The sequence below is a fragment of the Mastomys coucha genome, unplaced genomic scaffold, assembly GCF_008632895.1.
Source record: "Mastomys coucha isolate ucsf_1 unplaced genomic scaffold, UCSF_Mcou_1 pScaffold14, whole genome shotgun sequence".
NCBI lineage: Eukaryota > Metazoa > Chordata > Mammalia > Rodentia > Muridae > Mastomys > Mastomys coucha.
Window position 1 is genome coordinate 92,574,829 of NW_022196896.1, and position 26,450 is coordinate 92,601,278.

At 38.0% G+C, this 26,450-nt stretch overlaps 1 protein-coding gene across 15 annotated transcripts in view; it reads left to right on the forward strand.

The window, feature by feature from the left end:
- Map2 (microtubule associated protein 2) overlaps window positions 1-26,450 on the forward strand; it is a 264,189-nt gene that overhangs the window by 200,352 nt on the left and 37,387 nt on the right. For 13 of the 15 annotated variants that reach the window (XM_031367772.1, XM_031367776.1, XM_031367775.1 and 10 more), the window contains 3 exons: window positions 328-612; window positions 20,973-21,086; window positions 23,060-23,137. In XM_031367772.1, the coding sequence (XP_031223632.1) occupies window positions 351-612; window positions 20,973-21,086; window positions 23,060-23,137 (454 nt within the window). In that variant the 5' untranslated portion in view covers window positions 328-350. Of the gene's footprint in view, window positions 1-327; window positions 613-6,627; window positions 6,923-20,972; window positions 21,087-23,059; window positions 23,138-26,450 lie in introns of those variants that run through there. The other 2 variants (XM_031367782.1, XM_031367783.1) reach the window with 2 other exon arrangements.

A 26,450-nucleotide genomic window follows, 5' to 3' on the forward strand; every position in this document is an offset into this window, starting at 1 on the left:
ATTCGCCTCCACTGAACATTCATTCAAACTGTATGTCAAAGACATTGGTTAAGACTTGTCCTGAAATATGATTTGTTTTTTTAAGTAGCATATATAATTTTATTGAACATTCCAGAAATGCTTTCCAAAAACCAAACAGATAAACCAAAACAACGTAATATAAAAAACTATTGTGTCAACATCTGTTATTTTTTTTTTTATTTATTTTTTAAGAACAGTTATCAATACAGCAAGCTACTGATTGGGTCTCAAATTGTCCCTACCTTGCTACTAATGCTTTCAGATTTCCCCAGAGCGATATCTAACATGCGTACATTCTACCTGCAGGAGACAGTACAGAGATCTGAAGGATGGCCGACGAGCGGAAAGATGAAGGAAAGGCACCGCACTGGACATCTGCCTCACTCACAGAGGCAGCTGCGCACCCTCACTCTCCAGAGATGAAGGACCAGGGTGGGGCAGGGGAAGGGCTGAGCCGCAGCGCCAATGGATTTCCATACAGAGAGGAGGAGGAAGGCGCCTTTGGGGAGCACGGGTCACAGGGCACCTATTCAGATACCAAAGAGAATGGGATCAACGGAGAGCTGACCTCAGCCGACAGAGAAACAGCAGGTAACTGAGGGCCAGAAGGACATCTTTGTGTTTTGTAGTCTCAATACTCTGACTGTGAATTAATCGACAGCAGCTGGTCTTTTCACTCTGCAAGGACTGGAGTCCAGTCAGGAGAAATAGACACCCTAGTAAAGCAAGCACCAAATACGGTGGCACTTAGCTTGACTTCCCCCAACTTGGTTGCAGTCTTGATCTCCCCCAACCCAGTCTTCAATTTTTACCACCCTAATCTTTATAGGACAAAATACTCAGTATATGTATATTTTGCTATAAACCGTCAGTATTTTAACCTACTGGGGGAAACATCTCAATGTTTTCTTCTTGTGAGAGATATTGGGCCTGACTAAGTTCAACGGATTGAATAGAAGCATATTTCTTTTTAGGGTATAGAGAACTGTGACCTTATCAGCCTTCCAAGGAAACAGGGGAGAAGAAAAGAGAAGAAAAGGGAGATGAACATGAATGTTCAAATATGGGGACCCTTTCACAAGTCTCAGCTTTCCAAAGCACAATACACAGAGGCTAAAAGAAAAATGTAATAGAACTAATTCCATTTATTTTATATTAATGGATATTCTGCCTTCATATATGTTTGTGTACTACATGCAGGCAGCACCTGTAGTAGCCAGAAAAAAAAAAAAAAAAAAAACATTGAATTCCCTGAGACTAGAGTTACAGATGGTTGTGAGCTACCATGTGGGTTCTGGGTATAAAACCTGGGTTTCCTAGAAGAGCAACCAGTGCTCTAAACTACTGAGCCATCTCTCCAGCCCCAATATTACTAACTACTAAGTGCCTGTTTTAAAGGTATTAACATCAATAGCATCCTAAATGACCCCCATAAGTATAGAGCATTAATGACATAGAAAAATAATATTTTACAGTATATCATTCTGCTCCTTATTTCCCTTTTTCTCTATAATTCAGAATTTTATGTATTTGAACTTATAAGCAATGGTTTATTTCTTCAAAAGACTGGACATACTACAAGTAGGAAAATAAAGCACTGCCCCCTTCAATGTAATCCCTTACTTATTTGAGGGTTGGTTTCTGTACCCCAATAATTAGACTGTGATGCTTATTCACTATAAACTCTGGTCAAAACACCTAAAGTCTGAGGGATGCGAGTGTAGTCAATGTTATACATACTTAGCATGCATAAGATGCATATATATATATATATATGTATATATATATGCATGTATATGTATTTATGTGTATATGGGTATATGTTTATGGGTGTGTAAATATGCATATATATTCATGTCTGATTTTAATGAAGAAGTAGTAGAGACATTTTAAATGACAGAAGAAAATAAAAAATATATAGTATACATTTATAACACACACATTTAGTATTCTAGTAGTATTTTGTACATACTAGGTGTTACTTTAGCCTCCATACAAAATCTGGTGCCCAGACCCTATAGAACAGAGGTTTTCATAGCATATGATCTCTCTGGAAATTAATCTGGATACAAATCACAGGGTGTCAAGTGCAAAATGAGAAGTATGGAAAGGCGGAATTGAAAAGGGCTTGTTTTCACTTAGGACAAGTCTTCCCAAATGTGTACTGGAGTGCCAAATAAATTGACAGGAATATAGCAATAGAGTAGAAATGTTCAATGACATAGCTTCTGTCAAACACTGCATAAACCATCAGCTTGTGGCAATCCTGTGTGTTTCAGCATCAGCATACACTGTATCCCCCTTAAAGATTGTATATCTCCTCCACTCTGCCTAATCTTCTACAGCTGCTCTGATGTAAAGCCAAGGCCCTGTAGAATTCCCTGAGAATGGGAAAAGAGGCTGGCAGTACCTTGACTGACCCAGGAAATTAAGAAACTATGTAGTGATCCAAAAGGATATACATCTTATAAGAAATTATGATTGAAGGTGAAATAAAAATATGCTTGCCTTTCATGGTTACAGTGAGGGTTACACAAATACAATAAAATGTATAAAGGCAATGCTGCGAGACATAGTATCTGTTAGTTTCCATCAGTGTGGGTGGCAGTGGTGGCAACACTCTTGAACGAGGACCATTTTGTATCTAGCTGAATACAAAATAACTTGCTGAGGGTGGGATTCTGCACTGAAAGGTCTTTGACAAGTTTGAGACATAAGGGATGAGGACAAGCTACAGCATCAGTGATGTAAGGAAGGAAAGGGATAACGGTACAGACCAAGAATCCTTTGCAGACCCTGGCTTAACAGCTACTGTGTTCAATAAACATGTGTTGGGCAAGTGGTTGAATGAATAGGCAAATACAAAGACAAACTTTTTCAAATTAATTTGAAAACTATATTTTTATCCCTTGATTTTGGAGGTCTTGGTTGTTGCTGTTGTTTTTGTTTTGTTTTGTTTTTTTAAAGAAGAGTATCCCTCTGGAGCCCAGGCTGGCCTTGAACTCACTGTGTAGTCTAGACTCTCCTTAAAGTCAAGATTACCCTCTTGGCTCAGCTAACCAGGTGCTGGGAAAGACAGGTGTGAGCCACCATGGCTGGTTAGTTCTGTCTCTTGGATGTTCAACACATGACCCTTATTGACTACCATGGAGCAATACAATGCACCATAATCTCCGTATATAGCAACACTTGTTAAAGCCATGGACAACTTGTTTCATTTAGTGTTCTATTTGTTTGGTGGTCTTAAAGAAGTATCTAACAGCATCAGAAAGATCTGCTTGTCAGGTCAATGTGTCCTTGCCAGCTTCCTTGAGAAAATAATATAAATTAAATCCAAATCACAGGTATTCCTTTCAAGCGATAGAGTCAAGAACATTCAGTGTCTTTTGTGGAAGCATCTCAACATGTGTTAAATTAGTCTTTCTTATGCTACCTTGGAAAAGATGATTTCGAAGCATTCATATGTATGCTCACAGTGACAAAGGTGGTACATCCTCATCTGTGGGTTCCCATAGTGATGTCTTCAATCCAAACTATGGTGTGATTTTTAAACTAACTTCCTTCTAAAAATAACAGGCCGATTATTGAATCCCAAAGGTATGCAAAAGTGGAAAGCTCTAGAGAAAAAAAAAGGTGTAAAACTGGTTTCCTTATACTTACAAAGAATGCTCCAATGATGAGTTAACATGCAATTAGCTTCCCTCAAAGTAAAATGATAACTGTTATCATTGATGATTTATAGATAACATGTGTTAGAATCATCACCTGGATAAATAAATCCTCTTAAATCCCATAAATGCTAAGCTTTGAAGGTGGGACCTTATGGGAACTAGTGTTATATAATTGGAGATGACTATTTCAAGAAGGACCAAGGAGCTCATTCTTTTTTGTTTGTTTGGTTACACACACTGCAGCAGTATATCACATTTCTTCCATAAAGAATAATCCTAAAAAACAAAACTGTTCACACAGAGTACTCCTCAGTGAGGAGAAGGTCCTCAGCTACAAACTCCTAGTTTGACTCAAAACATTTCTTCTACTTTCTTCTTGGCTATGGTTGTCTGTTTGTTCCCAGAGGTATTTCCCCTGAGCTTGCTTGTAATCCATCTCTATAAACAGGTTTACATGGTCAAGGATGGAACCGCCATATCTTCCCAAGACTGGACCTCCTTCGGCCTGGTGTCCTACCTTCTTTCTCTCTCTTACCCTTTGAACGTTGATTTTCATTTATGATCTTTGAGACTTTTGAATGGTTCACCATCAACTTGGTTTCGTTCTTGTGTACTGAGACGAGGATTGCGGAGCAGGATATGTTTGAAGGCAATAATATTTTAATCTTAGCTGTTGTATTTGTGAGCTGTTAACTTCTGCCATACAACATAAAGGCAAGCCCGCAGAAAGATGGGTGGGGTTTGGTTCTTTGTGCTAAAGTGCCATTTTTAAAGCTATGCCATGGAAGTATGTAAATACATGTGAAGCTATTCAAAAGCAAGCCACTTAACCAACAATTAGGCTTTCTTTTTTTTCTTTTTAAAATTGTTTTCCAAAGCATAATAGAGAAGAATAACAGCTTGGAATAATCTGTTCTTTTCTTTTGTACTTTATTAAAGAAAGCAAGAGAAATAAGTTTTGGCCCTCACAGAATTCCAAATCAGAGCGACAATTAGCACCTCATCTTTAAGTATCTTATCCAGGAGCTCGGATCAAAGTTATTAGAATTCATATTAAAGTAGTATGAGGGTACTTGGAAAATGGCAGAAGGCTTGATTTTTATCTATGAAATCAATAAGTCTTTATATCTTAAAGTAAAAAACACTTTGATCAGAACATCATTATAGGAAATGGAAGTGTTTAAAGGTACCTTTCAAGTGGCATTTTAAGGATGTGGAGGACATAGTTTCCATACTCGGTGTGCTCGAGACTTGGCAAAGTCACTGGTTGTCACTTCATTTGATGTCCTGTTATCTATGGCATTCATAACAGTACAGTTATGAAATCATCTTAATATAATATTTGCTAATTGTAAAAGCCAGATCTGCAAAGAATGTCTTAATTCTGCATCTCTCATATTTTTGAACACCATTATTACTCTAAAGATAGAAAAGTCTCTGATTCCTCTTTGTTCCTCAAGGAATGCTTGCAAAACTGCAGTTTTGCTTTCCTTATCTGCCCATCCACTGCTAAAGACAACTGTGAATTAAACAAATTTGAAAGAAATTGCATCTGGACAGAATAATAATGTTTTCTGGCCAGGCACTGTTTCTTACTTAATGCAGTATATCAATTATTAACATAGAATTTGTACACCATGTCCATAATATAAGCACTCTAGAGATGAGTTAAGACATATGTGCAGCTTGCAGAGGCCTTATGCAAACATTGTGAGATTTTACATAAGGACTCCAACAACAGATTTTGATATCACGGGGATCCTGAAGCTTTTCTCTCCCACCCTACCTTCCAACACAAGGACACTGAAGGACTTCTGGAACCCCTGGCAACTCGGTTTCATTCTGAATTGTCTTTTCCCCAAGAAGACATGTAATTTTTGTGTATACTTTATCATTTATTTACTTTCTAAGCAGGCTGCTGACTGGCAAAGCTTTCAGGATTCCTTTAGAGTCGAGGTTTTACTGTTTTGTTTTGGCTTTGTTTATTTGTTGCCTGAAAGAATTAATCTTGTAAATATCAGCTTTTGTCCATCCAGAAGACGAGCTTTCCATCCCTCCCCTGGTGTAGTCATCACCTGAGACCATGTGCTACGGGGTCCAAGTTTCTTACTTTGTAAAAGAGCCTTCCTCTCTTGCCCCTCTGCAGCCACCATCCATGGCAGGCAAAGTGTACATTTCTGTTGCAGAGCTTATATTCACACTCCTGGAGCATGGCATAAAATCATAGCATGATTCTCAGTTTCCTCCTAAGTAGAGATTGAAGGGAAGCCGAGAAGAAAAAATATTTGTAGTTGTCAAAGTATGCAAGTTTTTTAAGAGCAGACTTGAGTGACTTCAGCTGTCCTCAGGCATGGGATTTGAACACTAAGAGGAGGAAACAAGTCCCTAGATGAAGTGGCTCCTTTTTTGCATATCACTTGGGGTAAATATAAAAATGGAACGACATGTCTTTACCTGACTCCCAACCTTTTGCCATAATTCCTTTTTCTTTTCTTGACATCTCTATATTTTCAGCTGTATTTTTCACGTCTACCCCCTACCCAGGAAGTAATATAGCCTTCTCTACATTTTACCATCCCCATAACTCAAGCAGCCCCGTAACAGACAGACCCAGACTCATAAAATCATTGTTGAAGAGACTGTATATTGAAGCTGGAAAACACATAACAGGGGCAAAGGTTGGCATCGCTCATATGCAAACAGCAAAGAGCTCTAACCTTCTTTCTTCCTTTTCAACCATAGAGAACTGAAATCTGCTTTTTGCTACCCTTTTATTCTACCTTCAATTCTAAATTGAGATCCCCTTTAAAATACAACCCACTTTATATACTACATTAATGTACGCAGAGCAAAATAACTCAGCGCCATTTCTCCAGCAAAATGACTAAAGCTATCCGCATAGGCCCCTGAGGCAAATAAACAAGCAGGCCTAACAATACAAGAGGTTGCAGATTTTCTTCTTCTTGTTGCCATGCCAACCACTCATCGCTCTGGCTGCCATTTCCCTGAGCTCCGCAGAGAGAGGCGTGTGCAGAGCAGTTACTTAGCATTCAAGGGTGGATCTGCAGGAAAACACACAGGCTTGCTGCAAAACGTCCGGCCTGGCAGCACCGGTGGATGAGACCAGAAAATGGGAATGTTTTCAATCCTTTCCTCATGAAGGTTAGGCATTTGGGCTAGAAAGGATGAGAGAGATGTGGATCTTTTTTTAATTAAGGCAGTTCTACGAGGTTGGTATCTGTTGTGATTGCTTTGTCCTGCATGGTCTCTACCAGATGAAGCGGGTGTGGGTGTGCACTGCTGTCATACTGTTGCTGCTTGTTGTGTTGATACCTACTGGGTCTGAGCCTATCAGGGCCATCTTCCATGGACAGTGCCATAAAGAATGATGTCTCTTGCTCCTAGGAAGGTGTGGGCTTGTATGTACCAGGTAACCCCAGCTAGAGCTCTCTACGCTTTACACAATGGAGGAAGCATTGAGTACCACGTAAAGTTTTTCATTTAAATATAGAGTCATGTGATGGTTTGTGGATCATTTTTGCTTCTCAGTCAAAGTCGCAGCAGGGTGACATTGTCTTAACCCAGTACTTCTGAATCAAAATATTAGAAAAGTCGGTTTCTTGAGACTGTTCCAATGACTCAACATATTGTAGGATTGTTTTGGAGTTTTAAATGCCTACAAACTTGAGTTGAGATGAGCAAAGTTCTGTCTCATAGGACATAATGTGTTACTTTAAAATGCTGATTTATTTGCACACAGTTACTCTTGTTGTGTTCTTGAATCTAATGGGACTATCTCATTTCTCTTGGTTTCTATTAAATAACAGAACCACATCAGGATTGAGATTTTAAAAAGTATTTCGTCAGTCCCTTTGGCTGATTGACAATTAAAAAAAACATTCTACTGGATTTGAGTTATTACCAAGTCTATTGTGCTAAAAGCAATTTGTGCCAATTTGATGTGTGTGTGTGTAATTAAATGTAGATATAATTTAGTTATATTTTATGATTTTCAAACTTTTCTCTATTCTATATTTTCTATTATCTTGGCATTTTTTCTTATCTCTAATTTGCTGTTATATTTTCTTATTGTGATTTCTTTCATTGCTTTCCAATTTCTGAGGGTTAAAAAAAAATCTCCATTTAGAGAAAAAAAATCTCACCAGTTTATAAAATCTTTTTATTTAAAATGAATATGAGAAAATAATCAGCAATGAATGTGACTGTCTTAAGATTTCTTTCTAGTCTTTGGTAAACCTTTGATTTGATTCATATTATCAAGGGCCTTTTGATGTTAGCTCTATTTCTATATATTCTTTCCTTACGAAACAAAAAAAGAAGAAAGAGATAGAGGAGCTAAGGAGGGAGAGAGGGAAGTAAGGAAGGAGGGAGGAAGGGAGGGGGAAAAAGAGAAATGTGGTTGTAACTTTAACAATAGTTTTTCAGGTATCTTGAGAATAGATGTGTAATCAAGCAATCATGTATCATTTCAATTGTATAGTAATGTTTACATTCCATACGTCTATAAATATATAGACTAGGAGACAACATTGCTAGTTTCTATCAGAAAAGTATTTGACACTGAATGGCAAGTGCTTGGGCTTTGAGTTTGCTTTTGTTGCAGTTCCTGTTGGGCAATACTTGGCAGTGAACACCTCCCTCCCTTTCTTCCACAAGCTACCTAGATACACTGAAATTCTGCTTTGGTGTGGAGAGACTTTCTCCCTTCCTCCCTGTGCCTTCATGCTTCATTGCTCCTTAGCATGTTACATAGAGCATTTGCACCTGCTCTTGGGGGAATATGGAAATGCATATCAAGAACGGATGAATAGAACAACTGGTGCTGCCTTACAAACCCTGGCGCTTTCAGCCTTATCTGACCAGGCATTGTGAGTCCTGGGGGAAAAGCTGAACCACATGCTACCAGCTCACCATGCAGCAACTCTAGGCAAATGAGTCACACTGCTCAGCTACACTCATAAAAAATACACTTCTTACCTAGCTAAGATGCTGAGCTAGGAGAGAGGGAGTGAGGGAGAGAGAGAGACAGAGACAGAGACAGAGAGTGAGACAGAGAGACACAGAGAGAGATAGAGCGACAGAGACAGACACACAGAGACACAGAGAGACATGGAGAGAGACAGAGAGAGAGAGGAGACAGAAGCATATACCTTGGGTTCTTCTTCAGCATTTAACAGCTATATAAATACTAGTTGTTTACCATAATACAAATATGAAAGTAATGTATCTGTTTTTAAAATTTGTTGCAAAAACACTCAAATTTTCACAAAGCATTATACTTAGATAAGGAGGGAGAATAAAAATCTCAGGACACTGCATTTGTAATAGAGCAGCTTGACATGAGGTTTGAGTCTAAATTGGAAGTACAAATCATGACTGTATTGGCAAATGAGAACCTCCTCCAGCCTAAATAGTCTGACTGGACTAAAAACCTTCTTTTGGATCACTGTTACATTGTATCCAGCCAAACTGTGCAGAGAGCAGTATTATAAGACACAATGGGAAACCTTTTAGAAGGGTCTTGGAAGCCTACTAGCAAGAGCAGAGAGCTGCTGTGATCTCATTCTCTGGTAAAGCTTTGCTAAACACTTGCAGAGCCTATGCTTCTATGTAACTAAGAGCATCCATCGACTGAGGTTACTTATTAACCAGATTTTATTCCAAGACTGTAAACGCCTGGGACCTGTGCTTTGTTTTTTCTCTCTCCTTTTGACATATATTACTCTATTATTTCCTGGTGTAGATACTATTGAATATTTTAATTAAAGCAGATAGAGGTTGAAAATCCATACATGAAGTCAAGGGGAGAAGTCTCCGTAGACAAATTAGTGCTACAAAAATAGTACTGCGGTGTGAGTGATGCATTTGTAAGACTGAATTGGAATGATGCATTGGGAATGTAAGAATAAATTGAGAATCTGTGAGAGGAAGCTGGGTTCACTGGAAAGACAAGAGAGCTGTTCGCTGCAGAAGAAGTAACTCAAAGGGATCTTTATTGTACTCCAGGAAGGAAAGGGTTACCAGACTTGACTTTCTCTAATGAGGGTTGGAGGGCTGGCAGTGACAAAAATATGCAACACATCTAATCAGATAACTCATGAGTTGGAAATAATATATACAGTTAGATCAATGACCTTTGAGAAACATAACCATCTAACAGGTGAGAATTCTGCAGATGTTGACTACTTCTCTGTTTCACCCTTGCAAAATTAAACTCAATGTAACATTGGCCTGGGTTGAGAAAAATTTCCTCAGAATAGCTTGATATTGGAACATAGACCTGTTTATGGTTTGTGTGAGTGTGTGTGTGTGTGTGTGTGTGTGTGTGTGTGTGTGTGTGTGTATGTGTGTGTGCATGTGTGTGTTGGTTTTTGATTTGGGGCTTTGGGGAGGGTTTTTTGTTGATTTTTTTTTATTTGGGTTGGTTTTTAGTTTTGGTTTTGGTTTTGAGGTTTGGTTTGGCTTAGTTTGGTTTCGTTTGGTCCAATCCCCTGGTGGTAAGGTAAAGATTGGTTTGCTGTTCTAGGTCAGGAACACAGCGAGTCTCAGTGGTGATAAATGGACAAGCAAGGCTCTGAAACATACTGCATGTTCTCTGTCATGGGTATAATTGTCCTGTTAAATAAGTAAAGCATTGCTGACTTGAAAAGATATTACCCTGATTTTGAAAGTCACCTGAGCAAAATATGATTGAGAAAACAAACCACTTTCCAAGTTTCATCTCTGAGACTGTGAAATGACTTCCAAATGGTAAGCGTAGTAAACAGTATTTCCATATTAAAATAGAAAAACTATACATTGAGTATAGGGAACATAATTTTTGCTTGTAGACTGGGCTGAGCAATGAGCCCAGGACCTTGCTTCATGCTAAGCATGCATTATGCTGTGACACATATACCTGGCCTAAGAAAACAAATTTTCAATTAGATGTTCTTATTTTGCCTTGTTGTTTAAAGGGAGATGGGCATCCTGAGGTACATCATTTTCTTTTTAGATAATAAGATAAGCTGTATATACCATTTCCTTTATAAGTACCTCAGAAGGTCAAATAGTTGATTGAATATGTTCTTCCCTTGGAACATGTCTCATTTGAGTACCCAAATTTGTCACCTTCCTTTAAAAATTGGCCATTGACTACTTTAAGTTTGAAAAGCAAAGATTTGAAACTACAACATTGAAAAGAGTGGAATAGAGGTTAGAATGTAGCTCAGCGTAGTCTCAGTGCCTGTGTAAGACCTTGACTTTAATCCCCAGGAGTGAAAAATCAAACCCCCTAGACTGTGGGTGCTGTTCATGATGCTTTTATGAAGTGCAACGCACATGGTGATACATGAAAACTGGTTCATAATTCTTATGAGTCCTTATTTCAATAAGAAAAAATAGTTAAATTTGCTACCCACAATGTAGCCACCATAATTATATTTTAGGTGGTAAGTTCATTTAGTTGGGATAGCAGTCATCCTCTGCCTCCATGCAATCACCAGCCAGCCTGTGGTAAGAAAATATTCACTGCTTAAAATTCTCAGTGGACTGCATTTACTTGTACATCCAATCCAAGGACATTTGGGAACTTGGCCATTGTTGGTGTCAGAGGTCTCCTTTCTGGCTGTTACTAGTAAATTAGCATTTTATAACCAGCATCAGTTCACAAATTTGAATTTATTATATTTTAGTGAGAAAATGTTGAGTATTTTTTAACTGAGATAACATGTTCTGAGACTTCTGGGCCTTCAGTAGCAATGCCTTCAGCTCTCCTGTTTGACAGAGAGAAGGCAGAAGCTCTACATAAGCACAAGACCTCACTCATTACCAGATCTGAGGGAAAACAAGTTAACCAATTATGTCAAAGTAGTTTACAAACAGTATTTATTAGAACATTGAGATGGTCTTAATTATAGTATTGAGATATCCCTCCTTATGGTTTATAGATTTTCAGATAAGATACTAATTAGTATAGTTCAGTATTAAAAACTTCTCTTTCTATGAGCTTTGTTGAGACAAGGAATTTTACCCCATTTGCTTCATGCAACATTTCCCAATTATATAACAAAACAGAAGTGGGGGAGAAGCAGAGATGGGTTCTGCAGCTGCTTGGGAGATTTTTCTCCTTTACCTTTTCTTCCGCACTCCCAAAACACTCTTGAGGGATTGGAGGGGAAGAGAGGTCCCCAGAGATGTTGGGGATCAGTAGTTTATGAGTGTGAATGGAATGGAAGCAAGTTGGAGAAACCAGGTAGTCTTAGATAAACTCTTAGAAACAGGAACCAGTTAATTATCATTGCCACGGTTTTCTATGAAAGTCACAGGGTTTTGTAGGAGATCTGAGTTTCCATATCCTCAAGAAGCCCCATAAATCTCTTCAGTAGGCTTCTGATCCCCATACTAAATCAAGGTCTGTCTGTGATTATACAGTATAGCATTAGCTCTTCCTACACAACTACCCTAAGCAAAGTTTAGAAGTAAATCCATATAAGCCTTCTATCACCTTTCTCACCTCAGGCTCCTTAGTCTCTTCAAGGTATCATCAGTGGGCACAGGCTCATATATATGCTCTTCACCCTCTTGCCCTGGCCAAACCCACTCAGCTACCTACCAAGCATGCCTACCCCAATGACATCCTCTCTCTTCTATTTCATCCTACAAGTCCATCAAAGTGCAGGCACCTGACTCTTTCTGTTGGGCTCCTAGTCAAGCGATAAGTATGGCAATAAAGATTGAAAAAAGTAAGCAACGTTGAAGCAACATCATCACTGTAAAATTTTATTTTTATAGCTCTCCTGGATATATTTTAGGTGTCATTTCTAAGCTTATACAAATACTTTTGGATTACTACTGTTTCTTTCTAACATATCTTACATAATGAACTGTTTATGTCTTATAGTTAAAGGGATGCTTTCATCAGTCCAGAATAAAAAGTAGTCATTACTTTAGAATATTTTGACATGTAGAAATTTCTAGAAATCTATCAAAGGCTTTATTTTCATGATTATATCAAGCTCCAGTGACATTATTGGACTTTGTTTCTTTTCCTACTTAAAACTGTGCTCTTAGAAAATCATTATGGTTTTCTAACAATTGGTCATAACAAAATGCATTTAATAATCTTCAATTATGCTTGTTTGGTAGTTTCCAGTGGAGAGATCCACTTTACACTGTGCTGTGGCTGAACTTTTAACTATATTATTAATAATAGAAGGGTTGCTTGCATGTATATTTCTCCTTTCCTATTTCATCATTTGTTTACTATAGGTATTTCAATTCTTATAATGTCATTGATTTCATTGTACTTTTAAAGATTTTGAACAATGGTTCTATGTATATATGCCCTTATAATTTGAAAGAAATATAAAGAATTACTATAAGTAACTTATAATCAAGTCCCTTCAAGTGCTGCTACAAAGAAAATATGAGTGAACAATATTTTATGCAGTAATTGTGTCTAAATAAAATTTGTAGCTAGAATATGGGCAATCCCTGATGTAAGATTGTAGCTCATGAAGGAAAGCTGATGTTGTTGCTGAGGGTGGTGCCGTCAGTCTCAGAAATGGTCAGGACTGAACAGTCCATCAAACTACACTTATGCAGAAGGCATGTCGCCTTCCCTGTATACTGTTTGAGCGAGATCTATGATATATGTGACCAAAGTAACTTTCCTGTAAAGGGATTCTTAAATTATATAAGATCTCCCAAAACTCAGTGAAGTTATGCTAAGGATAAGCAAGGGGGAGGAAGCAAGTGTTCACTAACATAATGGTTTCAACCATATTATTACAGCATAGGTTATAGAATAGAATACAATAGCAGACAGCTGTGTTTAGGTAACTGGTAAAGATTGTTTCTGACATAAAGGGAATTTATATTTCAAAATCTCAGCATCCCGGTGACTTCTTTAGAAAAAAAAAAAAACTAGATTATTTTCCATTTAGTATCATATCATCTCCCTTGGGATGACATTACTGTTAGCATTCAATACTCACCTTCACTCCTGGCACTCCAGCCTATCGTGGCATCCAAACAGACACAAAGCCTTAAACTCTTGTATAAATCAGTGTTGACACATGCAGATGGGAATGTGCATGTACACACATGTATGTTTCGTTTATTCCATAGTTATTCTTTTAAAGGGTAGATTTATTCAAGATTTCACCATTGTACTGATAATTTATCTTCACAGTCATGTTTCTAGTGATGTTTTATAGTGTGGGATGTTTTAATCCCTAGAAATGAAGACACTACCAGTTTTCAAAAGTCTACAAAGAGTAGTACAAGTTTTAATAAGATTTAATGTAGAACATTTACATCCCTTATTTGGCATTATCAATCTCTCAGTGACAAAATGATTATTTAGTTTGTTGGAATTGAAGCTGTTTGAAATTTTTAGGAAGTAAATTCTTTATTAAATTTATGTTTATCCAATTAATTTAGAACAGTGAAATATTATACTTGACTTAATTATCAAATTTCTAATATATGTGCTACAAGTAGCAACATAAGTATATATAAGTATGGTAATACTAGAAATCACCCCACCAAACTTTAAGCTAGAACATGTAAGTATAAACCTAGATTGGGATCATGTTCACTTAATTTTGAGTCTTTTGCTCAAATACTATTCCTTCTATTTCCATCTGGGCCACTAAATTTAGAAAGAAACTTTTACAGGTTGTGCTGTTTCTATCTCTGCTTGTCTAATTATTTTTGACTCAATACATTAGCATCCTTCGGTTGTAGTATCCTGCCACTGGTATTTATCTTAGTTTGCTACCCCTGCTCCTTAACCAGTTTTGAAAGCCAGGCCAGGCCAGTCAATCTCTAAGGACTTTGCCTGAGTATGTGAAGGAGTGATCTAGGCAAGATTATGGATTTGAGCACATAGGTTGAGGTTGAGAGAGTCTTGGGGACAGAGCAATGTTTCAGCAGTTAAGAGTGGGATGTGTGAATTCAGCTCCCAGCACAACCAACGCTAATTCCTGCTACAGAGGATCCAATGCCTCTGGCCTCCATGAACCCTGCTGTGATTTGCACATACCCCCACACAGAAATACACACCTACATGTAATTTTTTTCGTACACATAATTTTATTTTTTTAAGAGAAGAGGAACTCTCTAACCATAATTCCTACTTATTTGGACATGAATATCAAACAGGAGTGTCCGCAAAAGAAATAATCAAAAATTTGTGGCCACTGAGGGAAAATTAGAAAGTAGAAAAAAATGTGTCCTTCAGTAAACAATTCAAAGACAGTTGTGCTCAGGGGTGCCATTTCTCATCTTTATATCTCCCAGTAATGGCTAAGTATCCTTACAGCATCTACAGCAGAGGCAAAGTAAACCTCTTAAAAAGCAAACAAACAAAATCCATGAGTTTCATACAACTGTGGTTTCTGTTCTTAAATGTCTCTGTCTTTATAAGTTGACTTTATGGACAATGCATTTGCCCCCTTAAATGAGATGGGAGCTTTGTTCCAGTCAGCATCTCTTTAGAGGAAAAGATGAAGCGAGGGGGCTGCTGAGCAAAGATGTGTAGCTGTCGGGATGTTGTGCATCCATAGAAGTCTGAATGCTGCTCTGAGGGCCTCCTTAATGAATGCAAAGATTCCAGGGAAACAAACAAACAAAATCCTTCAACAATCTTCTCTTTAAATGCTTTCCTCACCAGCTAATTCAAGGAAATACTTTCAGAAGAGCCACTTACTCTCCAAATTAAGCAAGAAGAAGCAAGGAATTTTCCTTTCTTCCCCTCCCTCTTGACGAGTTTATGGAGGCTGTTTGTTTAGTGGAGCACTTCCAACTACACAGTGCTTTCCTTATGACTGGATTCCAGCAGCAGCAGCAGCAGCAGCAGCAATTAACATTGGTTTCCTAGGCAACCATCTCCGTACCCAACTGAGAAAAACCTTCTTGACAGGAGCATTCTGTCTTAAATTGTTCTGTTTTCCCTTTTCACCAAGTGTACGGCAGACTTATTTGTCATTTCTTTTAACACGCCATTATCATGCCCACAATGCTTCAAAACAGAAACACTTAGTGGTTTTTATTTCCATATGGTTGAATTTACTGTCAATGCATATTGGTTCTCTTTTAACAAGCTGCAAAAAAAATCGACAAGGATATGTGTCCAGGCATATGCCGAATAGCTGGCATTTTGCGTTCACAGTCTGACTGGTGAACCACTGCTTGTTCGAGAAGGCCCAGCTGCTCCTGATTCAAATCCACAGGCTGCATTATCAACAACAACAATTATTCGGTCAGGCCAGTGTGACTTAAGGAACAGCTTAGAATTTTCAGAGCTCCGGAGAGGTTGTCAACTCCATCAATTTTATTCATTAACTGGGTTTCAATAGATGAGTATCACAGAAACCAATGAGTAAAGATATGCTAAGCATGTTTAAGAGTGGGAACAATAAGGCCCTAGCAATGGTGTAGTATGGATGATCTCCTGAAGGGAAACAAAGGGCTGGAACAGCTGAAAATGCTGAGCTGTGCAGTGAAGACTGGTGCAGGGTTAATTTGTATACATTTCATAAGTGGCAGGAATCTGATATACTGGTTGGTAGCCAGAGTCAGGCATCCAAGCAAGGAGGTATATTTCAAATGTTTTCCTTAAGTACTGATATATTATTTACCTCTGTGTTCCTTGGACTATATCTTCATTGGTTGTATTTATTGGACTACCCAATAATCAGCAACTTTACAACTTTGTAAAAAGGTATGAATTAGATTCAGAAAGGTTACGCTTAATGTTTTCTTTCCAGTTTATAATCAGGTCGACTCAACTGGGTTTTTTCTTCCTCTCTTCCTCCCTTTCTTCCTTCAATTATTTATTTATTTATGCATTTATTTTTACCAATTTTTTCTTACAAACTTTTCTTAGCTATATCCTGACAGTAAGACCAAGTTATTTTCATTATGTATGGAAATTCTCTCATTGTCATGTTGGCATTAATGATAAAACTAAAGATTATCACAAGGTTAACATTCAAACACTAGTCAAATACAAGTAACTTCTTAATAACTTACCTTAAAGGACAGTTATCCCATAAATAGGTAATGAGTGGATAGATTGGCAGATGGATAGATAAAGGGACAGAAGCATTAGATATATATGTAGGATGAAGGAAAATATCATACATGATTCAATGTAGGAAAATAATATGCATATGTATAAGATAAAAATCATAGTTTTTGTAATTTATTGTTGTTATTCTGATTTTATGATTGTCATGCTTCGTCTTTCATGCTTCTTTGGTACATTAATTCTTAATTTCCCCTGAATTTACCCAAACCCTAAGTGAATTTGTTTCTGTCCCAGGAGCCAGGCAATGGAGAGGCCAAGTCTACCCAGGAGAGCTCTGATTGCATTTCTGCTGGGAAAAAGCCATCTCTCACTCTGTAGGGAAAACTACAATTGCTGTCCTGTTGATACATTTCTTTGCTTCCTTAAAGGAAAACTGTAAATTAGCTAGACCAAATGAAACTCTCAGAGCCTCTGTTCATGGTCATATATTTCCAAATACACTATGAAATTTTAAATAGAACGTATATTATTTTCTATTTGAAAACTATTGCTATTTATTAAGATTCCAAACAGCTAGTTTGGTTGTTCAGTTAAACCAGTATAAAATTAACTTCTTCCTATATTATCAGATTATTCTCTTTTTTCTTTTATTAGATATTTTCTTTATTTACATGTCATATTTCCCAGTTTCCCCTCCAAAAACAAAAACAAAAACAAAAAAACAACAACAAGAACAAACCCCTGTTCCATCCCCCTCCCCCTGCTCCCCACCCCATCCTCTCCCGCTTACTGGCCCTGGCATTACCCTACACTGGGGCACAGAACCTTCACAGGGCCAAGGGCCTCTCCTCACACTGATGACTGACTTGGCCATCCTCTGCTATACATATGCTGCCGGAGCAATCAGTCCTACCATGTGTACTCCTTGGTTGGTGGTTTAGTCCCTGGGAGCTCAGAGGGTACTAGTTAGTTCATATTGTTGTTCATCTTAAGGGACTGCAAACCCTTCAGCTCTTTGGATCCTTTCTCTAGCTCCTTCATTTGTGGACCCCATACTCAGTTCAATGGATGGCTGTGAGCCTCTACTTATGTATTAGTCAGGTACTGTCAGAGCCTCTCTGGAGACAGCTATATCAGGCTGGATTGTCCTTACTTCAGTCTCTGCTCCATAGTTAGTCTCTGCAACTCCTTCCATGGGTATTTTGTTCCTCCTTTTAAGAAGGAATGAAGCGTCCACATTTTGGTCTTCTTCTTCCTGAGTTTCTTGTGGTTTGTGGATTATACTTTGTGTATTCCGAACTTCTGGGCTAATAACCACTTATCAGAGAGTGCATACCATGTGTGTTGTTTTGTGATTGGGTTACCTCAGTCAGGATGACATTCTCCAGATCCATCCATTTCCCTAAGAATTTCATAAATTCATGGTTTTTAAGAGCTGAGTATTACTCCATTGTGTAGATGTACCACAATTTCTATATCCATTCCTCTGTTGAGGGACATCTGGGTTGTTTCCAGTTTCTAGCAATTATAAATAAGGCTGCTATGAACATGGTGGAGCATATGTCCTTGTTACATGTTGGAGCATCTTCTGGGTATATACCCAGGAGTTGTATAGCTGGGTTCTCAGTACTATGTCCAATTTCTGGAAGAACCACCAAACTGATTTCCAGAGTGGTTGTACAAGCTTGCAATCCCACCAGCAATGAAGGAGTATTCCTCTTTCTCCACAACCTCTCCAGCATCTGCTGTCACCTGAGTTTTTTATCCTAGCCATTCTGACTGGTGTGAGGTGGAATCTCAGGGTTGTTTTGATTTGCATTTCCCTGATGACTAAAGATGTTGAACATTTCTTTAGGTGCTTCTCAGCCATTCGGTGTTCCTCAATTGAGAATTCTTTGTTTAGCTCTGTAGCCCATTTTTAATAGGGTTATTTGGTTCTCTGGAGTCTAACTTCTTGAGTTCTTTGTATACATTGAATATTAGCCCTCTATCAGATATAGGATTGGTAAAGATCTTTTCCCACTTTGTTGGTTGTGTTTTGTCCTATTGACAATGTCTTTTGCTTTATAGAAGCTTTGCAACTTTATGGTGTCCCATTTGTCTATTCTTGATCTTAGAGCATAAGCTATTGGTGTTCTGTTCAGGAAATTTTCCCCTGTGCCTATGTGCTTGAGGCTCTTCCCCACTTTCTTTTCTATTAGTTTCAGTGTATCTGGTTTTACGTGGAGGTCCTTGATCCACTTGGACTTGAGCTTTGTACAAGGAGATAGGAATGGATCGATTTGCATTCTTTTACATGCTAACCGCCAGTTGAACTAGCACCATTTGTTGAAAATGCTGTCTTTTTTTCCACTGGATGGTTTTAGCTCCTTTGTCAAAGATCAAGTGACCATAGGTGAAGATTATTCTTTTAAAAGTGTATTTGTTTTTTATAAAATATGGATGTTGAGAACTGAACCCAAAATCTTAGGCAAGTGAGACAAATGCCTTATCACTATATCTTTAACTCCTGGTAAATTCTTTTTCTTTATTTTTAGGTCGTGTGTGCTCTTTCTGAATTTTTCCTCCAATAATTTATTTTTAATTCCCTTTACATCCCAATCACAGCCCCCTCCCCCTCTCCTCCCAGTCTCACCTTACACATCCCTCCCTCCATTGTTCTCTTCCCTTCTGCTCAGATAAGGGGGATCCTCCCTTGGCTACCACCTGCACCCTGGCACATCTGGCCCCAGCAAAACTAGGAACATCCTCTCCCACTGAGACCCAACCAAGTAGTTCCATTAGGGGAAGGGTATCCAATGTCAGGGGACAGAGACCAAGACAGCCCCCACTTTACTAGTTAGGAGTCCCACATGAGAGCCAACCCCTGACACTAGTCATAATATTTTGCTATGCTCACAGACAGGAACCTAGCATAACTGTCTCCTGTGAGGCTTCATCCTGATAAATTCCGTTAAAAGTAAAAGTTTGTCAAGCTTTCTCAGATCACATTAAAATTATTTTCTGACAATTAGGATTAAATGTATACAAAAAATCAAATCACCTCATTCTTAAGTTTTGTCCAATTGTGAACCAAAAGTTCATTTCCAAGTTAGTTTTCCCTCAACCAAAAACAATGAAATTAAAATTTCCTGTGATTTCTTCTCCAAAATAAACTGAAACTAAATTGCTGCTCACCAATGAAACATGATACTGAGGATACAGTACGTTTTGTGTAGGAGGAATGTGACTACCCTAGCCTGAGACATGCCTTGGGTTCTCACCTCACTGTCTCTTCTTAGTCTGTTTTAAAACCGTTCATAATCAAATGGCCACAATATTAGTTTTGGCTATTTTGTATGAATACATTCTTTATGTATCAAGTTCCATTATGGTATAAACAACTAAAGTAATTCTCAGTTGATACCAACTTGCAGTCCTACACAAAAGACTGAAATACTGTTACAGTGATCAGTTATAATTTTATCACATGTGCTAATGATATTTGTACTTTTTTATTATTTTTTCTAAATAAAGAAAGCTTTAATTAGTATTTTAAAATTTTTAGTCTAGGAAAGTTAATTAACACTCAAGTACTTGGGATTCTAATTTAAAGGATACTGTTGTAAAATATGTCAAATTCTTCCAAAGTATATGAAGTAATTATGCATTTGTAAAGTTAGCAACTATAGTGTCCAGTATGGACACTATATAAACTACCTCTAGTTTATGTAAGTAATATGAACAAAAGCTTTTATGTTCATTTTCTACCCTTTCACTAAATACATTTTTAAAAAATGTGTTAAGTATCCATCCAGTCTAGCAAATAATTCAGTGACAAAGGCTTCAAGAATTGTGTGCATAGCAAAAGAAATTGCCCAGGACTGTGGGTATTTTCCAAGTAGGTAAGTGACATGTCTTAGCATAGTTCCCTGAGAGCTGTGCTAAGTGCCACGGGAGGATATTAAGTGCTAATAGGAAGACCCACCAATGATCCGGAAAACAGGGTTCCATGCTGTCCCAATGACTACTATGTATGTTATACCTCTTAGTTTACTCCCAATTTCCCCTAAAAGGCTGGGACCCTAGAAGAAAGCATTCTCAATGGATTTGTTTTAAATATTAGACTTGTTTTGAACAATTAATGTGTCTGTGAATTCTCTAGTCCTAAAGTTATTTTTTTAATACCGTTGAGCAATTCTTGACACTACCTGATTGGACTCCTGGTCATTATATGTTCTTTCATCGCCGTTTCTTTGCAGAGGAGGTGTCTGCACGGATTGTTCAAGTGGTCACAGCTGAAGCTGTAGCAGTCCTGAAGGGTGAACAAGAGAAGGAGGCCCAGCACAAGGAGCAGCCTGCAGCTCTGCCTTTAGGTAAATGAGAAGAACCTAACACAGGGCGAGCATTTGCCCTTCTCACCGCATAAAGTATCCCTGCTGAAGAGATAGAGTCTACTTTGCACATACTTTGTATATATGTCATTCACCTGTCACCTCTACTAGAAGCAGGAGAACATGTTGAGCCCTCAGTGGTTTCACTGGGATGTTTTGGCAGGTCTTAGGGTGAAGCACCTGATCTTAGACATGATGGGCCTCCTTTTATTTATTAAATAGGGATTTTATGACTCCGTGCACATAAAGAAAATGAACTGAAACTTCAGTTACAAATGACGGTCTCTCCTCAAGGGTTCATCAACACAGATCCAGTAGCTAGAGATCTGATAGAGTCATCAGTGACTTGAATCACATAGGAGAAACTGACCTTGTGGTTTGAGAGTTGACCACATAGCTCATCTAAGGGCACTTCAATAGCCTTGCCCTTTCCCATAGTCATAAATGTCCTTCAGTGCTATGGTGGTATGTAACACATAATCACTGAGAAGGGCACTCAGCCAAGGTTGGCTGCCATGCACAGAGACATAGATTGATTCAGAATTTAAATATAGATATGTAAGTAGATTCATAAATATATAGATGATAGATAGGTTATAGATGCAATGATAAATTACAGTTTCATAAATGATTGATTGATTGATTTTATAGATAGATACATAGCTAGATGATAGGCACAAATACATGGAAGACTGAATAGCTTGATATATAGATACATATACAAATTATAGATAGAGAATTGATAGATAGGTAGGTAGATAGATAGATAGATAGATAGATAGATAGATAGATAGATAGATAATGGAGGAAGACATTTTAGGATTCAGTGTATTTACTTCATAGATACATGTGCCTGATATGTCAAATAGTATGGCTTCTAAATCCTAAAAATATTTTCTAATTTCATATAGTTCAATGTATCCTTAATATTTGTTTTCCTAATTAAGAGTTCTTAAAATGTCCACTAAAAATAAACCATAAGAATTTCTTTCTTTCCTCGACTAAGAACCTAGAATATAGTATGTGTCAATCTGGGTATCTTGATTATCAGGGACTATCTCGTGAGTAGAAATGGAAAAGGTTCCTAACTTAAAACATTAACCTTTAATCTAGCATTCACTCCTGTTCTTTGTTACTCTGCAATAAAACCCAAGTTTTAAAATGTGAAGTCTTAATAATATGTGGCACAAATTTCAAAGAGTCAAGGAACGAAACACTGTTGTCACAAAGCGACCGCTACTAAGTCAACCACTGTATTGTGAAACTTCAGTTCTCACAGTTTATAAAATAGATTCAGCTACTGGCATTAATTGAGAACTATTTTCCTTGAAGTCTTTTCCCTGCCTAGGAAGGTCATGAGGAAGGTAAGTGTCCCGGAGGACATCAGAGGTGGTTCAGATCCTCTCCCACCATACTAATTCACTGGGACACCAAAGCTCAACTCTCACTCGTTGGGTAGAGCTTGTCTGATGACTGCCATAGTCTGTACCAACTTCACTTTTCTTTTCCAAACACAAAAGAGAAAGGAAATTTCATCTTAAACTGAGGGCAAAGTGTTATTCAACATGTTTATCAAATAACATTCTATGAATAATCAATATAATATCTATTTCTAGACCTAGCAGAACACTCAAAGATAGTTGTTTTTTTAATTAGACTATTCTAATCCAAACCACAATGCTTACCTGGATGTATTTTAATGTGGTATCTCAGGACTAAATGAAACACTTTATTAATTTTACACCTACAACTTGTGACAGAATTTGTTTTCACGTGTATCTAATTCATTTTTATGGAGAAAATGGTTTTAAAAATACAGAGTGTTTATCTTCTAAGCTGTTAACATGTAAATCGTGTAAAAGATAGAGTTCCGTGGGAGCCTGTTTGTAGACTGGAAGGCCACTGGACTGACTGAATTAATTATTCTATCTCATTTCTCCATGTGTGACCTGTAGCAGCGGAAGAAACAGCGAATCTGCCACCTTCCCCACCACCGTCGCCGGCCTCAGAGCAAACAGCTGCCGGGGAGGAAGGTAAGGGCTTTTGGCCTTTCAGGGTTGAGTCTTTCAGAAAGGAACAAATACTAAACTCTAGTCCACATCCAGGGATGCTGGAGCCAGGTAATAACGCAGACCCAAGTTGATACTGCTTCAGATAATCAAGAAGAAAATAAGCATGTGGCTGAAAGCAGAATCACTTTTCTACATTAAAAAAAAAAAAAGATTAGGAATATGGTGAATATTAGATAAACAGGAACATCGACTGTGTGAAGAAAACTTTGCGTTCAAGTAGCTAGAATCATTATAAGCAGCTAACTTAATGTGGAGATGTTGGACAGGCATGATACAGTCCTCTTATGACTGAAAAGAAATAACAGATAGAACCCCTGTGACAGTGGGAGTCAGTATTTTCTTATGGAAGCGTCGGAAATTACGTATTCTGCTCACTTTACATTGCTGAGAACTTCCCCAGGCCCTGCCCCATAGCAAACACTCAACACTCATATTAATGAATACAGCACAAAGCTTATGAATGAACAGATACAGAGAGCAGGGAACCAGAAGCTAGGAGAGCATGGCTGCTTCCCCACTGAGACCTGCTACCCTCCATGAATACATTCATGCACTTACACCACCACGTCAGCATTTTAGCTCTCATTGACAGTCAGAGGGATGCTTTGAAGCACATTCATTCAGAATTTGAGATGAGAGGCGCCCGATTACACTGCGGCGGGCCTTTTGCTTGGAGTACACATGGAGGCTGGCTGAGCTAAGTAAGAGGAATACTGGTGGCTTGCTCTCATTCTCAGTCTCATACCCTAAGACCATTTTTATTTCTTTTCTTCCTCATTTACTCTTCTTTTTGTTGTCGCTTCATATCATCATGTAAAAGATGCACATTGATCACTAAATATTTAGCATCTTATAATTTGTAATGATTCACTTCAATATTTCCCAAATACAAGAAGCTAGATTTCTCAGCTATATATTGTTAACTCTGAGATATATTATTTTTAGTCACAGATTTATAAATACTACCTTTTTGAGCAAGCCTTTTCTTAATTAAGACTACCCTCTTCCTGACTTAATACTTGAAATAACGTTAATCAAGCAAAATCACTATATGATGGGGGAAAAAAGATTTGGCAATTGTAGTTAGTGTGTAACATCTCTTGGTTATTAGTTAATCTCCTTAAATGTGCTTTATGATATCATTCATACATCTGAAAGATTCTCTTTGGACTTTGTATTTGGTCATCTGGGTCATATTTACTGAACTCCTAAAGTGAGTGTCCCAGGGACTTTCCACATTCTGAGCAAATACTTGAGACCAAAACCTACATAATCCCAGCTTTCAATAAGAAAACTACATAGAGAACAGGAATGCAGTAAAAAGGCTTACAAATATTTCAACTGGATTATCCTCATGAACAATAAGGACAACCGCCTCCAGAAAACAGCTGGCTCCAGAAAGAACAGCAAGGGAATCCTCCTTTTACTCTATGGCTAGTTCCAAAATAAGAGAAAATATTGGTTTATCACAGATAAGAAAGGCAGTGTGCAGAGGAAACAGGACACACAGTTGGATGCTGATATATGAAAAGATTCCATGTTCTAGGGCAGGAGACCATGTCTACCGTATAGGGAGAAAGGGAGAAAGGCTTAAGGAAATGGGGAGAGGGTGGTAACCAGTTTGAGCCAAGGGCCTAGGTTTCATTCTAGATGCAGCAAGAAGCTATGTGTGACAATTGTATACTTCTCAGGTCATTGACAATGTTTCTGAGCTCCTACTTGAAACCATTAGAGTGCCTGAAAATCCTCCTAACCCAGAAAGAACTACGGTGTTGACTGAGCTGACCCACTCCAAAAGTCTGCTGAAGGTAGAATTATTATTGACTCCTCTCACTCAGTGGGAGTTGTAGCAGAAAAGGAAGTGGATTCCTCCTGCCCATCCGGGGATCCACCTAATGTCTTCCTTCCAGAAAACACAATGAAGAAGACATGGACTCCCTTTCATCTCAGGGTTACTCAGTTGTCAGCTTTCTAGGGTGTAAAGAATTGCCTTCCTCAAATCATCCCCTATAATCAGAGAAGACACTAGCTCCCTTCTCATCAATTCAGAGTTGCTTTCCAACCTTCTTTTGTATTTTCCATTTATTTTTTTTCAAAAGAGACATTAAAGTACATAAAGATCTAATGATAGGTCACCGTCTTTTGATTGACATAAAAACATACATGTATGTTTATTAATTAAAAGGCACATGATAATCTCATCTTTACTATGTGAAAGGATCTGTTGATCCTTTATCTCAAACCACAAAAAAATTAATGTTCAACAGTAACAGATTTCTTTAAAAAAATAATAGCTTAAAAAAACAGCTGGTGATAAGCCCCAAGAAAAGAAGGAACTGTTTGATTTCTTAATCAAGTTTTCAATGAGATCCTAAAGACTCAGCCTTGGTATGCTGTTCACAGCAGATCTCCTGGGCAAAGGAAGAGGTGGACTTCACTGCTTTGTCTACGAGATTATTTTTCTTCCTAAACACAGTCTATCACAGCAGTTTTAAGGGCATAAGGACAGCCACAGGCTGACCTTGTATAGAAATTGAAAGAGCATGCTTATATTCAGAATGAGTAAATGGGTGGCTCTAAGAACATACTTCCTTCTTCTTAAATATCAGAAATTTAAAAAAAAAAAATCCCTTCCCAAAGGGAAAGTTTATGCTGAAAATAATTTGATATTCATCACTTTATAGACACCCATGTATTGTAATTAATGTAATATCAGTATTCCTAGAATGTGTGCCTATTGCGGGATACATTGAGATTTTATTGAAAGAAGAATTTGACAAATACCTCACCTAAGAAGACGACCACGGTACTGCTCTGCAGGGCTCTATCAGTTAGAATGTCTTCTCACTAGCTGTCCTACCTCCTTGATCTGGCCATAACAGTAATCCTTTGGCCTGAGATGTTAGAATGTGGGCGCCTACACAAATATAAGAATCTACTCTGAACCAGGGGTCCTTCTGCCTTGTCAGGTTGCCTTCAGATAAGAATTCTGTTAGAAGCAACTGTTCTTATCTCAATTTTTATGAAACTTCTCCCAACTACTTACTTTATTCCTCATTCGTGCATCCACTCATTCGTTTGTTTTTAATTATTTACCCATCCCTAATGGGTGGTGACCGAAAGCATCTGCCATATGCAGTTCACCTTTCTAACAAATGAGACTCTTGCACTAGTCATACTTAGCCATCCCCCTCTCAACTATCCTCCCTCCCCAGTCCAACCCCGTACACCACTTCCTGGCTTAGCTCTGGAGTTTGCATCATAGATGCTATTT